The 15,532-nt window shown below is 42.1% G+C and overlaps 1 protein-coding gene across 10 annotated transcripts in view; it reads right to left on the bottom strand.

The window, feature by feature from the left end:
• ZNF618 (zinc finger protein 618) overlaps positions 1–15,529 on the bottom strand; it is a 189,134-nt gene extending 173,605 nt beyond the window's left edge. For 6 of the 10 annotated variants that reach the window (XM_058445570.1, XM_058445571.1, XM_058445573.1 and 3 more), the window contains exon 1: positions 15,425–15,526. In XM_058445570.1, coding sequence (XP_058301553.1) covers positions 15,425–15,457 — 33 coding nt within the window. In that variant the 5' untranslated portion in view covers positions 15,458–15,526. Of the gene's footprint in view, positions 1–15,424 lie in introns of all 10 variants that reach the window. The other 4 variants (XM_032164948.2, XM_058445576.1, XM_032164946.2 and 1 more) reach the window with 1 other exon arrangement.
• Positions 15,530–15,532: the final 3 nt, after the last annotated feature.

Genomic DNA, 15,532 nt, shown 5'->3' with positions numbered 1-15,532 from the left:
GTGGGATCACACAGCATGTGTCTTTTTGTGACTGCCTTATTTCACCAAGCAGAATGTCCTCAAGTTTCATCCATGTTGAGGAATGACAGGATTTCCTCCGTTTTTAAGGCTGAATAATATTCTATCATATATTGTTGATTGTTAGGTTATGTAAATGTTTAACTGGTTTCTCTTACCATCTTAACCATTTTTAAATGTACAATCCAGTAGTGTTAATAATAGAATATTTTTCAGCCTTAAAAATGAAGGCTGAATATATCATATTTTGTTTATCCATTCATCTGCAGATGGACATTTCAGTTGCTTCCACCTTTGGGTATTGCAAATAATGCTGCAATAAACATGGGTGGAAAACATCTCTTTGAGACTTTGCTTTGAATTTTTAGATATATACCCAGAAATGGAATTGCTGGGTAATTCTATGTTTAATATTCTGAAGAAACACCCTATTGTTTTCCATAGCAGCTGCACCAACAGCACACAAGAGTTCCAATTTCTCCACATCCTCACCAACGCTTTTTTTTTTTTTTTTTGTAAATAACAGCCATACTAATGGGTATGAGGTGATATCTCACTGTGGTTTTGAACTGATGAATGATGTTGGGCATCTCTTCATATGTTTACTGGCCATCTGTATATTTCTTCGGAGAAATGTCTATTCAACTTCTTTGCCCATTTTTTAATGCAGTTATTTTTTGTTGTTGATTTATAGGATTTTTTTATATATTCTGGATATTAACCCCTTACCAAATACATATGATTTGCAAATATTTTCTGCCATTCTGTAGGTTGCCTTTTCACTATAAATTCTTAATATGGAGAAGTCTTTTTAAATGTGGCACACATATACACATACACACAAAGAATCCAAAACACACAAATATAAATATTTTTAAAAAGTAAACATTGCATTTAACCACCACTTCCACTAAATAACATTAACTAAGTTTTAAAAAGTCTAGGGAAAAAATGGAATCTAAATAACAAAGTCAGTATCTCCAAAATCCAAAGAGCTTTTCTTTAAAAATGTAAAGGAAAAGATAAACACCGCAAGAGAAAAATGAGCAAAAAGGTTGAACAGGCAATTCATAAAAGAAATGCAAGTATAACATATCAACCAAAATATAATGCAAGTAAAACATACCAACCAAAATATAAAAATATACCAACAGATATTCAACCTCATTAGTTTGCCCATCAGGTCATCAAAGATTTAAAATATAAGCACAAGGTAACGGCCAGGATGTGTAAAATGGGCATTCACAATCTCCTAATAGAAATGTAAATGGGTACCACCTGGATGGGAGACACTTGGCAAGTTCTGTCTACATGTAGAATAAAAATCCACTGTGGTCCTGCAGTCAGCTTTCCAAACAGTGATGTTAAGGAGATAATCATACAAGTGAGAAGCTGTATGAAAAAGATGTTTCTCACAGAGTAGGTTATAACAATGACAAATTAGAAATAACCAAAATCTAATCGCACACTGAATTTTGAGCCATACATACAGTGGAAACACAATGTAGTCAGTAAAATAATAATGAAGACCTATCTACATTTGCTGCTGATGAAAAATATATCTATGAATTTAAAAAGAAAAAGACATCAGGCCTCAGAACAGCATGGAATATAATCCCATTTGTGTAAAATCATATGTACTTAAATATGTAGAGATGGCTTGAATAATGCTCATCAAAATGTGAAGAGTGGTTATCTCAGCATTTCAGGTGATTTTTTAAAAAGAATAATCTTCATTTTTTTTTTTGTACTGCTTGAATGTTTTTGTAATGAACATGTTATTTTTATAGTCAGGGAAGAAAAAACTATTTTCACTTGGAAAAAAAATAGCAGTGGAGAACTAACTCTTAGTAGACATTTCACACTCAGAAACCAAAAGAGAGCCTGTATCCTATGCAGAGACAGTGTAGTCAGGAAGTCCTGAGTTCAAGTCCTGGCCCTCTCACTAGTTAGCTGAATGACCCTGGGCATGCTATTCAGCCTGTGTCTTGGTTTCCTCCCAGGAAAATAAAGACGATAATTCTAAGTCATGGAGTTGTTTTGAAGATCAAGGGACTAACATTCACTAGGTTCTCAATCAACATTAGTCTCATTCTCCCTTCGAGCTCATTATTGAAAGCACATAGCTCAGCCTGGCACACAGGTCCTCAAAATGTGTTAGGTGATTGAATGGGACAGACAGAAGAACAGACAGTCACATAGAAGGACAGACGTCTGAAGGGTGGAAAGATGGAATGGGTGAGTGGGTAGAGAGAGAGATGCATGAAGAGGTAGACAGCTGGTCAGACAGATTGATGGGCACACTGATGGTATGGTGGCCCTTGTTTTCCAAAGATGGCCACATCAAGATATATCCCATCCTACATGCTCAATGTGAAGCTGACACGCCTCCATAGATAGATGGAGTTGATGTCCTGCCCTCTGAATGGCGCACACCTTTGTAACTGCCTCAATCAATACAATGTGGTGAAGTGATGCTGCATGACTTTGGAGGCTAAGTCATAACAGGTGAGGCTGCAGCTGCTTAGTGCTATCTATCTTGGCACATGCATCTTTGCAGCCTCAAGATGCCACGTAAGAAGTCTAGCCATATATGAAGCCTCTATGCTGGAAAGACCACACATGGAGAGGGAGGGAGAGAAAGAGAGAGAGAAAAAAAAGACAGAGATGGTAGCGGGGAAACAGGCCCAAGGAGCTCAACTGTTCAAGTCTTCAGAATCCTGGCACCAAATATGAGCATGGAGAACGCTTTAAGATAACTCTGCCTCAGCCACCATATGACCACAGCCACAGAAAGACCCTGAGCCAGAACTGACCAACTGAGCCACTGCCAAATTCCTAGCCCACAGAAACCACGAGACAATAAATGATCATTGTTGCGTTAAGCCACTGAATTTTGGGGTGATTTGTTGCACAGCAATAACTATCTAATACAGACAGTGAGGTGAGTGTGTGTGGGTGGGAAGATGAACTGGCACTGACTGGAGGATTTCTGCATGTGGAACCCTGGCAATCAGCACTATCTTGCACTTAAATCAGACCTTACCTTGTACATCTCTCTTGTCCGTTCCAAAGGCCTCCTGCTTACCTGGCTATTCCAAGCCTCTCTTACCTCAGCTGTTTATACTTCCAATCACCCTCTGATTCTCTGATTAACTGCCCTCCTGCCCAAACTAACAGCACATGCTTTCTGAGACAACCTAGTCCAAGCCCTTATTGTACAGTAAGGAAAACTGAGGTCCAAAGAGAGCAAAGAATGTACCCAAGACTGGAGAGCGCCCAGGGCTATTTCTCCTACAACAGCCCGTGGGCTCCAGGTATCCCTGGGGTTGAATCCTGAGTCCACCTCTCACAGCCTGTTACTGTCCCATTAGGGCAGCAAGCGACACTGCAGGCCCTGACTGGGACATGCCAGAGCTCTTGGCTCCAAGCATACCTTACATCTGTCTGGGCATAAATTTGCATTCTGAATCCGGGAGGCCACGATTCCAAGTATGTCAAATGTAATTAATTACAGCAAACCTTCTGCAACTGTTTTCAAACGTGGTATTAAAGGCTTTGTGAGCATGGAACACACAACCCGCTGGTCTGCTGAGGGCACATGGGGAGCTGGGGGCTGAAAGCCAGGGAGTCCCAGACCCAGGCCCCACAAAATGGGGAGAGCAGCTTCCCCAGACGCCATGGCTCAGAACAATCCGCCACAGACAAATGGGTAGCCGTGTCTCAAGTCCCAGCCCATCCACCAACTCCACATCCTGGGCAAGTTACTGTGCCTTCCTCAGCTGTACAACGGGAATGGTAAGATTCGACACCTCAAGGGGCTGTTGCTGAGTTTAGAATATGGTGGCCACCTAAATTTGAATCCAGCTGCCACTTACCAGCTGTGTAGCCTTGGGCAATTCCTTTCACCTCTGAATTTCCACTCTCATATTTAAAAAAAAAAAAATCCCTACTTTACAAGGTGACTGTTTTAAATGAGATAATAGATATTGAATGCTTAGTCCAAGCCCTGTCATATAATAAGCACTCAGCAAATGTGCAATGATTATATTTCAAGGCAGATAAATTTCACTGTGCAAAAATAATGTGAGATAAATAAGACTGCTAAACTTCAGTCCTTGAAAAGTTCCTAATTAAAAAAAATAAAATTTTATAAAGCTGAATTTCCAACACATGGCTCAAACTCCTTTCAAAACATGAAGAGCAGGAGTACTGAATTGGAAAACTACAGACTGCTGCTACCCGCCTGGGCCGCTCACCCATCTCCAGGTCTCTGATCCAGGCTGGAAGTCAAGGGAGATGACCCCCCACCCTGCCAGCTCTGCCCATTATAAACGGATGCCCTCTGGGTCTTCTAGCAGCCTTCCTTCCCAAATCATTACAGGAAGCAGACACGACTCAGCCAAAGAATGGCTTCCAGTCCCCGCAGGACCCAAAATCCACAGCCCCCAGTGTGACCTGGGTCTCTATGCCCAAACAAGCCCAGGACTGCAACCTGATCCAAAAATACCCCAGTTCAAACTCAAAAACGAATTTGGAATCTTTTGGTAGGCAGAGAAATTGTCAGGGATTATCTTTTAGATTTGTTTTTGCTCATCTTGTTGGATTTGCTTTCTTTCAAAGTGTTCAACTAACGTTTAGGGGAGGGATAAGCAAAGTGGGAAACAATATAATTTTTTCCCTGCATTACTAATCTCTCTTTCTTTCTCTTTCTCTGTCTTATAAACTCCCATTACCTCCTCCATTTCAACTACCTACTTACACTAATGCCTACACCACTATATCATCATCCCATGCCAGGTTCTGAGTCCTACAGTCTGTCTAGGTATCTGATGACGGTGTTGTGTGACCCTGAGCAAGCCACTTGCCCTCTCTGGGGTTCCACTCCCTCTACTATAAAAGGAGCAGGTTGGCTTAGATCAGCACTGTCCAATAGAAATATAATATGAGTCATGGAGGGAATTTCAAATTTCCCTAGTAGTCACATTGTTAAAAAAAAAAAAAAGTAGAAAGTAAAAAGAAACCAGTGAAATTAGTATTAATAATATATCTTATTTAATCTAATATGTAAAGTATCATTTCAACATGTAGTATTTTCAAATTATTACTTTTATAGTCTTTTTTTTCTACTAAGTCTTTGAAATCTTGTACGGATTGACTACCCACATTTCAACTACTCCTAGCTACGTGCAGCTAGTGGATACCAATACGTACTGGATGGCACAGGCTTAGATGCCATCTGTGACCCTTATAGCTCTAGACCCCTCTGATAAAACAAAGGCAGGCCTCACAACAAATTCCAACTAAGGCTAGTAGCACCCCAGGGAAGTTTCTCTTCCCTGAGGCCTCATTTCAGACTAGTTTCAGTTTTATTTCAGATCAGTTTCACTTTCTGCTTTTCCAGCATACATTATAAGAAACACCCACATAAACACAATTACATTTTTATAGTTATTTTTCCCAGTTGATGAAATTAAGGAAAAAAAATTCCCCAACATCCAAAAATGTCTTCGTCTATTCTTTTTGGGTATTCTAAGTTCCCCAACTACATCTTCTTGGCTTGCAAAAACTCTGGGTCCAACATAAAGCAAAACACAAATTCTCTGCAAACTTTCACCTGACAAAAATTCTCACCCTTAGTCCCCCAATTTTCCACAAAAATGTTGGGACAGGCAGGAATTTGTATGGCACAGGCTCAAAGCTGAGAGGTAAGAATGGCTAGCTCCTCAGATATGCTGTCTTGGACAATAACACATCCAGTAAGCAAGCCAAAAGCACTTCTGACTTTGAGTGCTACCAGCAAACTGCAAGCTGGGGACTTGCCAAGAGATACTCATGCCTCCTTCGCTTTGCAGGAGCCATTTCCACCGCTGGGGGAGACACCAGGTTTCATTCCTCCCTGGGTCCTCACCCAGGAACAGGGCTGACCCCTGGTAATCAAAGATCGACCCCTGACAAAGGGCTCACTTCACTAGAAAGCAATGTTTTTCCCTGTTTTCTATAGCAGACTGGGGGACCAAGCATCACCTGACTCCATTTATTCTCTTTAGCTTATATAGAAAGCCTCATTCTGCTTTGTCAGCCAAAATATTTATATCATTTTTTTGTCGACTCAATACCATCCTCACCTCAGCCTCCCTCCTTTCCTTTTTAAGAAAGGAGTTGCCGCCAACATGTTTCTCCCGTTCTTTGCTGTTCATGAAGCACTTTCTAGTCCATTAACTCATACGATGCTTTCAAAAAGCCTGGAAGGGTTTAAGGATGGCCTGTCCTCCCACTTAACAGATGAACAAGTAGAGGCTGTGTCGGGGTCCCAGACCCCAAGGCCTTCCAGGGCTAGGCAGGCCGCATACATGATTGAAACAGGATGAGGCTGGGGACAAATGCAAACAGGAAAGAATCTGTGAAAGGCCCACAAACTCCAAACTTTCTGAACCCTGGGCTGGCAAAAAGATAAAGTAACATACAAGAGAAGGGACCCACTCACCTTGTGGCCCTTAGTCTGTGACTCGGTTTACACAACTTCCCCAGTATAGCACTAATAATTGGTACTAGTTATAAAAAGTAACGTATATTTAAAAAGTAACACGTATGTCAGAGTTTACAAAGCATTTTCAAACATGTTATCTTATGTCATTCCTGTGAAGAATCATTACCAGCCCATCTCTCAGATGCAGAAATTCAGATACAGAAGGACTAAAGAACTTGTCTGCGGACTTAAAAGTGTGTAAGCAGCAAACCTGTCCCAAACCCAGGTCATCATCCAGGAACCCCAGGGCCTGCCTTGCCCCACGTCACTTACACTGCTGAGAGACACCATCCAATCCAGCTGCCTAGCCACAGGCATCTCCCCTTTGAAACCTGATCACTCCAGGATCAGGCAGAGAAGCAGGTCATCCAGCCCTGCTTTGATGACAACCCCAAGAGTATCTAATTATAACAGGGAAGGGAGGAGTCAGGATTCTCTCGCTATTTCTCAAGACCAAATTAATTTTAATTCCTTTTGATACAGTGTATACGCACAGGGCAGGAAAAACACTGGTTGAGGAGTTAAGAAATCTGAGGCTTTTAGTCCCACTTCCGCTTGTTCACTGAGGTCTTGGGTAAGTCAACTCCACCTTCTTCCCAAGGCCTCAGTTTCTGTGTGTGTGTGTGTGTGTGTGTGTGTGTGTGTGTCTCGAAAAGGAAGGACAAACTGGCTTCATGTCTCACCTAAGCCCAACTGATGGGTAGCATTATATAATACTAAGGACGCTAAGGCCACTGGCCAGACTCAATGGAAAGGACTGCCATGATCAATTACTGATGTCTGCCACAGGCTGGAGGATGGGGAATGGCAGCATGTATGTTTCTTATTTACCATCCTTGGACTAGATGATGCACAAATAACATGCTGCAAGTGAAAAGAACTTTGCCCTTTACAAAACTTTTTTCTTACATCTCTCACAACTTTCACAAGAACCCCGTGCATCACCATCATCATCAATTTATTATCATCTCACCTTTACAGATAAGGAAAATACGGTGCAGGGAAATGAAGTACTTTGGCAAACACCACAAAATGATTAACTGGTGGCGCAGAAAGTGGAGCTGTGCCTTGGCTCTCTGACTATGCTCTGCTCATTCCACCCTTGGAAATGTCAAACTGGTGCTCTGCTGTTGTCGGGCCAACTCATGCATGTGGCTGTACTGAAGAGACCCCCCATTTACAGAACTCCACCTCCCTCCCACAGGCTACTTGCCCCTCTTAGAGAAGGCACAGGAAAATTACAAAACTTACACACAGACATGGCAGGAAAGTAGGGCTAAGTCAGAGTTCCAGATGTTTCTTCCCAAGGTGAAGTCCTGCCTTCACTGTACAGAGTGGGGGGCGGGGGGGCAAGCTCAGAGAAAAGTGAGATAAACAGAGCATGGAGCCCCCACAGTTCATAGTCCTCCCCACCAGGAGGACAACAACACTCAATCCCAAGATGCTTTCAACTGACAGATGCACCATCGATTTTATAACAGCTTTTGGAGAAGAAATAAGAGGGAGAAAAAGTTCACTAGAAGAACGAATCTACTGTAAGACACATCCTTATTTCAGAAATATGGAAATGTGGGAATGTGAACATTGAGGACAGATGTCTAACTTAACTTAGGATTCTATGCTTACTTGCTGAAATTGGCCGTAAAGTGTTAAAAGTGACAGCAAAGAAACAGAAGGTTCTTTTTTCTCCCATAAATTTTCCCTGAATCTTTGACATCTGCAAACCAAAATTCAACCAAAGATACGGTCACATCACACACTTAGCTGCTTCAAGTTGAAGGGACCCATGTGCCCGGATATTCTGCAAACAAGCCCCTGGTGTTCAGTTCCAGGACACCTGGCTAAGAAGACCAGGCATAAATACAGGGCACTGCTGTGCCCCATTCACCATACCTGCAAATCAGGCATCTGGTGGCCCCCCATCCACTTTAAAGAAATACTTTATACAAAAGGAGTGAGGAGGGCAGGGGTGAAAGTCATCAGACGAACTTTTTAAAAATCCCCCAAGACATGTAAAGGAGCATTTCCCCATCTAAGGATCCCTGTTGGACTTATTATTCCAGGGGAGCCATGGCTTCAGAGCCAGCTATAAGAAAATGTGTCTCGGGTTCCCTAATAAAACACTGGCTTTGACCAAATGGCCAAGCCCAAATTGGTCATCCACTCTTCACTAGACCCAAAGCCCACTGATCTGAGCTATTTCCAAAAATCAAATGAAGTCATCAAATATTTAAGGAGCTGCTGCTCTGCGCCAGACCCTAAAATGAATAACCGGTGATCTCTACCCTCACGGATGTTACAAGTTGGCTGGAGAAGCAGAAATGCAAACAACCAACTCTGACCTGTGGGTCCACAGTGTTTGGGAGGTACCATGCGGGCAGAGGGAGAGGAAGTCTACCTGGGGTAATTTGTTGGGGGGCTCTACAGAAGAAGAAGTGCAGCTGATCTCGAGGAGGGTCTGGTTTCTCATGGAGCAGATATGAATGAGGGAAAGGGCACCAGAGGCAGGGGTCCCAGCACGAGCAGAAGCTCGAAGATATACAGGTCCACCCACGATTGAGATGTATCCCTTTTAAAGCCTTGCCACAGGCTCAGAAACAAATCCAGAAACATTCCAAGGAGCTAGAGCAGCCCCGGAATGGAAGCATCCAGAACGCTTTAACAAGAAAGTCTCATGGATGGCAGGCAGTTTTAAAGCAACAGCCAAGAGTGTACATTTTCAATTGTCGCCTAACTTTGCCTGCTAAAGAGAAGCCACCAGGTTTCCAGGACTACCCCAAGTGTTGTCAGTGGGACTTAATCTCCCCAAATGGAGAATCCCTGGCCACTGGGTTGAGTCAACTCACATGCGTCGACCACCTTCTCAGGCCCTCAGACCGGCTGAGAGTCTCCACATGTGACCCCTTATTTAATCCTAAAACAACCCTGCAAGGCTGGGATCATTAACCCTCTTTTCCCTGATGTAGAAGCTGTGGTTCCAAAACCAGAGTGACTTTCCTGAAGTCACACAAAGCTAACCACACCACGAGGTTGGATTTCAAACTCTGGTCTGGCAGATCTCAAACTGAGCTTTCCATTTTGCCAATTGGGGTGGATTCAGAAAATCTCTATGCATCTGACCTAAGGCCTGGCCTGGGGGGATTTCCTGCTGATGCCATGTTTTCTGCTCAGAAATAGATTTCATTGCCAGGCCATCTTTTCCCTCTGATCTCCTTCCTCTCCTCAGACCCCAGCCCTGGTCCTGGCCACCTGCTGCCTTTTTGCAACTTCATCCTTCTCTCTGGCAACACTTTATTTAAAATGCACTTCAAAAAACAATGGCCTCCAGGACTCACACTCCTTGACTTCAACAGCTCACAGGCTGCAACACATCATCCCAGAGTTACTAGCCATCATTTGTCATTTTTAAAATACAGCACAGTGGCCTAACCCTGGTAGAAGACTGCTTTGGGACAAATGAAAGGGAAACGTGGGCTACTCTAGCCAGGAGAGCTATATGGATGGAACTCATCATCACTACAGGCTGAAATGCCTCAGAGCATGTGAGATTCAGATAGGAAGTCTCACCAACAAAACCAAGAGGTCTGAAAGGTGTTGCTACCCTTCTGGGGCCAGCCAGTGATGACGACAACTGGGCCAATCCTGAGCTGTCCAATATGGCAGCCACCAGCCACATGTGGCTGCTGAACAGGTGAAATGTGGCTGGTCAGAATAGAGATGTACTGTAGGAGTAAAATACATTAGATTTCAAAGACTCAATAGCACTCCCACAAAAGAACGTAACTTGTCACATTAATAGTTTTCATATGGACGGCTTGATGAAAGGATAGTATTGTGGATGTACTGAGTTAAATATGTTAAAATCAATGGCACCTGTTTCTTTTACTTTCCTTAATACACTATGAGAAAATTAAAAATTACATATGTGGCTCGCATCGGGGGCTTGAATTATATTTCTATTAGCGCTGACCTGACACATTTAAAAGATGAGGAGACTAAGAAATTCTGGGATTTTTAAGGAAGTGCACACACACAAAAATACAGACTGTGTTTCTGTCTGATTAAATTAAATATAGCACAAACACAAACTCTCTAACTCCAGAAAAATTTCTCTGGCAATTTAAACTAAAAGTGGGGAACAAAAGACCAGGACTCCACACACTTTAGATCTCCTCTCCAGCAAGAAGACCTTGCAAAGACGCTGCCTTCAAACTTGCATCTGCCTTTCCATACGTCCTTCCAGACTTATCCAAGGCCAACAAGCTGGGGTATGTGCCTGGGCCGCCCATGTGGCTGAGCTTTCTTCATAGGTGGCCCTTGAAGTGGGCTCAACTAGGGCTCAAAATATGTGGCACAGGACACCTAACCCACAGGGTTCACCTAAAAGTTAGAACTGAGATAATAAATGCAAAAATAAAGTATAAGCAATAAAGTGCAGTATACCTGCAGCACATCATGGCGGCTCAGCTAATCCAGTACCTTTCAAACTCTTTTGACCGTGACCCATAGGAGGAAATCTATTTCAAATCACACACATACATCCACAAATATAAATACAAGTTTCATGAGAGGATACTCACCTGTACCCTGTGGTATGCCTCTGCTATTTTTTGTTCCCCTATATTCTAGTCCATTCTTGTTTTTAAAAAATTCTGATTGTGATTCACTAAATTGACTTCACAACCCACTAACGGCCCATGATTCAAGGTCTTGCCTGGGAATGGTAATTAAGAGGTACACTCTCCACTCTGATTTACATTGCTGTTTGGCCACTGCACCCCTCTCTCTAGAATATGGGAGTCGGGATATGGCCTCAGAATCCTTCTCAACACAGTGATCCAGACAGCCATAACCAATTCCTTGGAGTTACATTCAGAAACGAAACCTATTTATTATTATCCTTGATCTGATCCCAAGTGTTCATTTTATAAATGCAAAAATTGAGGCTCTGAAGGAAAAAGTGATTTGTCCAAGGTCACACAGCAAGACCTTGTGGGGGCTAGGGCTCCCAAAAAGAGCCACTTCATTTTACATCACCAGAAAGAAGGTACAACTGAGCCGAAACATCACAAGAACATGGAATAAATTCAAAATTTCCTCATGACCATGAAAAGTCGGCTTATATACATCCAGTCAAATATGGCAAGGAAGTTCTTATCACCCACCAAGGAGAAGACGTAAGGATTCTGAGGTCAGAGGAAGCAGCATGCCAAGAGCTGAGTCAAAAGTGAGAAAAATATTGTATCTGACACTGGAAGAGTTTTAAAACCCAGTTTCTCAAGTGAAACAAGCCATTGGCTGTTTATTTTCTAGGACGAGGGAGAGGTCAGCCTTATACCGACCAGCCATCTTTGTTGCTTTCGTTCTGCAAAAGCAAGAACCCTTGTTTAAGTTCACCTCTGTGCAGGGCTGGAAGTATAAGCAAACCTCTTTTCCTAGCTTGCCCCAAAGTCAAGCTATAAAGCAGGCCCTTGAAATTTCAAACCTTATTAGAAAAAATTAAAAAAAAAAAAACCTCCTTAGGCAGAAAAGCAAAACATTAAGTAATAAGTCTCCACTGTGAAACGGAATATAAATGATCTTTCGCCAAAATAATTCAGCCCATCATCAAATTACCACCCCTCAAGTCCAATTTGCCAGATATTTTGCCCAATAATCTACGAGAATGTGGTGAACAGACAGGAGCTAATAAAAATTAGCTCACATATCCATTTCTGGTCACACGTCCACCTAAAATAGGAGGTGAGAGAGCCAAGGCCAAGGTCAGATCTCAATCCAGAGAGAGACACCAATAGAAACAAAAGAAAACTGGCCCCGCCCCCAATAGAACCATCATGCACCTCTACTTCCTTTACAACAAACATGATCAGAATAACCAATTAAGAAAAAAAAAAAAACAGAAAAAAAAAACAGGTCTACAAAACCAGAAATGATTTTCAACTTCTAGCCATAGACAACAGAACAAAATTTCAGCAGAATGGAATAAAGGAATCTGAATTGTGTGTCAGGAGATCCAGGCCACACAAAGGGACGTGCTGCAATATTTTTATTCCTTGCACCAGAAATAACCTGTTATCTACAACCCTGACTTTTTCTCAGATGCCCCTACCCCCCTCCACCCCTCCCCAGCCCATCTCTCCTTCGTCACTGCTAAACTCAGGCCTTCTGCCTCATGAGGCCTCCAAAACCCCTTGGAAATTATAAATTCCTTGACCGTCCTAGTCATCGGCCTAAATAATTCAACAGAAAAAAATTTTTTTAATTATGCTACTTAAAAAAAAAAAAGCTCATTCCAAATATGTCAGAATGTGACCAGTCAGCCCTGAAGGATTTCGTTACTAAAAAAAATAAAATCTCCCAAATGCAATGGCGATGATGGGAAATGTCAAACCTCTGCCATTGTCAAATATATTTCACAGAGATAATATATTTGACTTATTCCACTTAAACATCCAAATTTCCACAAAACAGGGTTGGGAATCTATGGACTGGGGCCACCAGTTTTTCCAAGACCAGCTAGTGGCTGGCAAAAGGAGCAAAGGGTTTCCTTTCTCGCCCCAGGTGACCCACCATCAATTTCCAATCCAAGGTCCCTCCAAGATCCCGCCCTGAAGTCCTAACAATATGCTCTTTTTGGACAGCAAAATTGTAACTTTTTTGGGGTAGGCTCAAAATCCCCAGCAAGTTCAATCAGATACTAATTTATCACAAAATCCTTCATCTTTGGGTGGGTACTTTATTTTCATCTGTCAAATTTCAATTCAGTCAATATTTATTTGCCTTCTTAAATTTTTTTTCTTTTTTGCTTCACCTTCATGTGATTCATTTTAAGGCCAAAACCTCCACATGAAATATTGTTTGCATATATGCTTTCATATTCCAAAGGCAAACCTTGGGTTTGGCTTTTGTTTGTATTTTGATTCTTTTTCCTTTATTTTGTTGCTGCTAAAACCAGCTGAGTTGGTGTTTTATCACATTTCTTCAGCAAAGTAAGTGTTCTACCAAGGAAGATGGATAAGAATCAGAATTTTCATCTCCTTTTTGCCCATCCCTCTTTTATCTTTTTCTTGTTAAGTCAGTAAAATTTGTACATTTTTTTTTTGGTCACAAACCCCCCAAAATGATCAAGGCTAATGGATTTTTCCCCCTTTGAAAGTAATCAGGTTTTTGAAAAATAACAAATATTGATAAACTACCAACCCCACATCACAATCAAAGAGGCCTGAAACCAATCTAAATTTTTTTTAAGTAATAAATTTTTCAAATTGGAAGAGTGAACAAGACAGAAAAGGGAAAATTTTCTTCCTTACCAAGGATTCCTCAATCCTTGTCTTCATCAATTGATTCAGTTGCATGTCATAAAAAATGAGCTTCTGTGAATCCACTGTTAGTTTTTTCATAATAATGTTAATTATGCATATCTTATTTTAATGGCGGTCTCTCCTACAAATCTGTGGGCTACTCAATTTGTATAATGTATGAATTTACATTTTTTCCACTTAATGTTGCTCAAAAATGGTTCCTGACATTTTCTGGATAAAACAACAACAAAAAAGAAATGCCTAGACCTTTCAGGAAATAAAATCAGAAAACAGTCTTAATTCTTCCATCAAAACAAAAAAAAAACCACACACAAAACCCAACAAATACAGAAAAAAAGAAAGGATTTCACTGTAACTTTTCCAGTTTCTGTTTGCTTTAGAATCTTAGGATTTAAATGCAGTAAAATGTAAATGCAAAATTAAAAAAAAAAAAAAAAAAACTACAATTTTTGGGTGTGTCCAAAGCCAACATTTTAGGTTCTATTTTCTCTTTTAAATCCTTCGTTCGTGGAAACAGGAAAACTTTAAATATTGCCAAATAGAGAAATTAGTCTTTTTTTGCCCGCTGAGCTAAACAAGTTCCAAATTACAATGAAGTACAATTTCTAATTGCTTCATAAAGCCAATTCTCTCAGTTTTCCCTAAACTCAACAATTTCCCTCCTTTCTAATTCCAATTAGTTTTTTTCTCAAACTAAAATGAGTTGGGTACCCAAACTGACTTTGCTTTTAGGAGGTTTTTTGCTTTCTCCCCTCCAAGAACTGAATTCATTCAAATTCCAGCTTAATTTTCATTTACATATTATCTGGATTTGGCTTCAGAAATAAAAATTGTCTCCATGCTTCTGGAAAGATTAAAGTGAAAATTTTCACCCGAAAAAAGAAAAAAAAAGAATCTCTTACCCCTCCACTGCCTGGTAGTGCAAACTTTTGAAAAAATAAGAAATAAAAAATATTTCTTTTCAATTTTAATTTCTTTTTTTATTTACAAAATAGTATCCTCTAGGTGGCGTCGTTTTAATGGGAAAAAACTACCGTTTGAAGAAAAATTAGAAAAAAAAAAATTGAGAAAGGAAAATATGGCCTAAAAAAAAAAAGATTGTTGCAAAAATGGGGGACCTGGGGGGAAAGACCTCCCGGGGGGTCATCGGGGACCCCGAGCGCAGAGAGGGTCAGGGGAAAATTGCAAATTTGGGGGGGAGGGGGCAGAGCTGGAAGGGGTTGCATTTTTGCAAAATGTGAATTGTCCAAACTGAAATGGCTGCTCTGTTCTCTCGCCGCTTTGTTTTCTGGGCTCCGGTCCGAGCCCGGGGCCGGAGGGGGCGCTGGGTGGGGGCCCCAAAAGACCCCCTCGTCACCCCCACCCTCCTCGCACCCCGCAGCGCCCGGGGGGGTGCTCTCCGGACCCCGACCCTCCCGATTGCACCCACAAAAAGCCCGCAAACGTGCCCAGGCACTTTGCATTTTGCAAATCTTGCAATGAAGTGGCGCAGCGCCCCGGGCCCCGGCCCCCCGGGGTCCCCCGCGCGGTGCATGCCCCCGGCCCCCCGTCGTACCTGCGGAGCCGCCGCGCCGCCCGGCTGGTTCATGGGTCCGTGCGGGAGGAGGCGGCCCCGGCGCGTCCTGCTCCTCCCGGGCCGGGCTGCTGGTGCGCGCACAATGCC

The sequence above is a fragment of the Hylobates moloch genome, unplaced genomic scaffold, assembly GCF_009828535.3.
Source record: "Hylobates moloch isolate HMO894 unplaced genomic scaffold, HMol_V3 SCAFFOLD_10, whole genome shotgun sequence".
NCBI lineage: Eukaryota > Metazoa > Chordata > Mammalia > Primates > Hylobatidae > Hylobates > Hylobates moloch.
The sequence above is the reverse complement of the archived record's forward strand: the minus strand, read 5'-3'. Positions and strand labels throughout refer to the sequence as shown.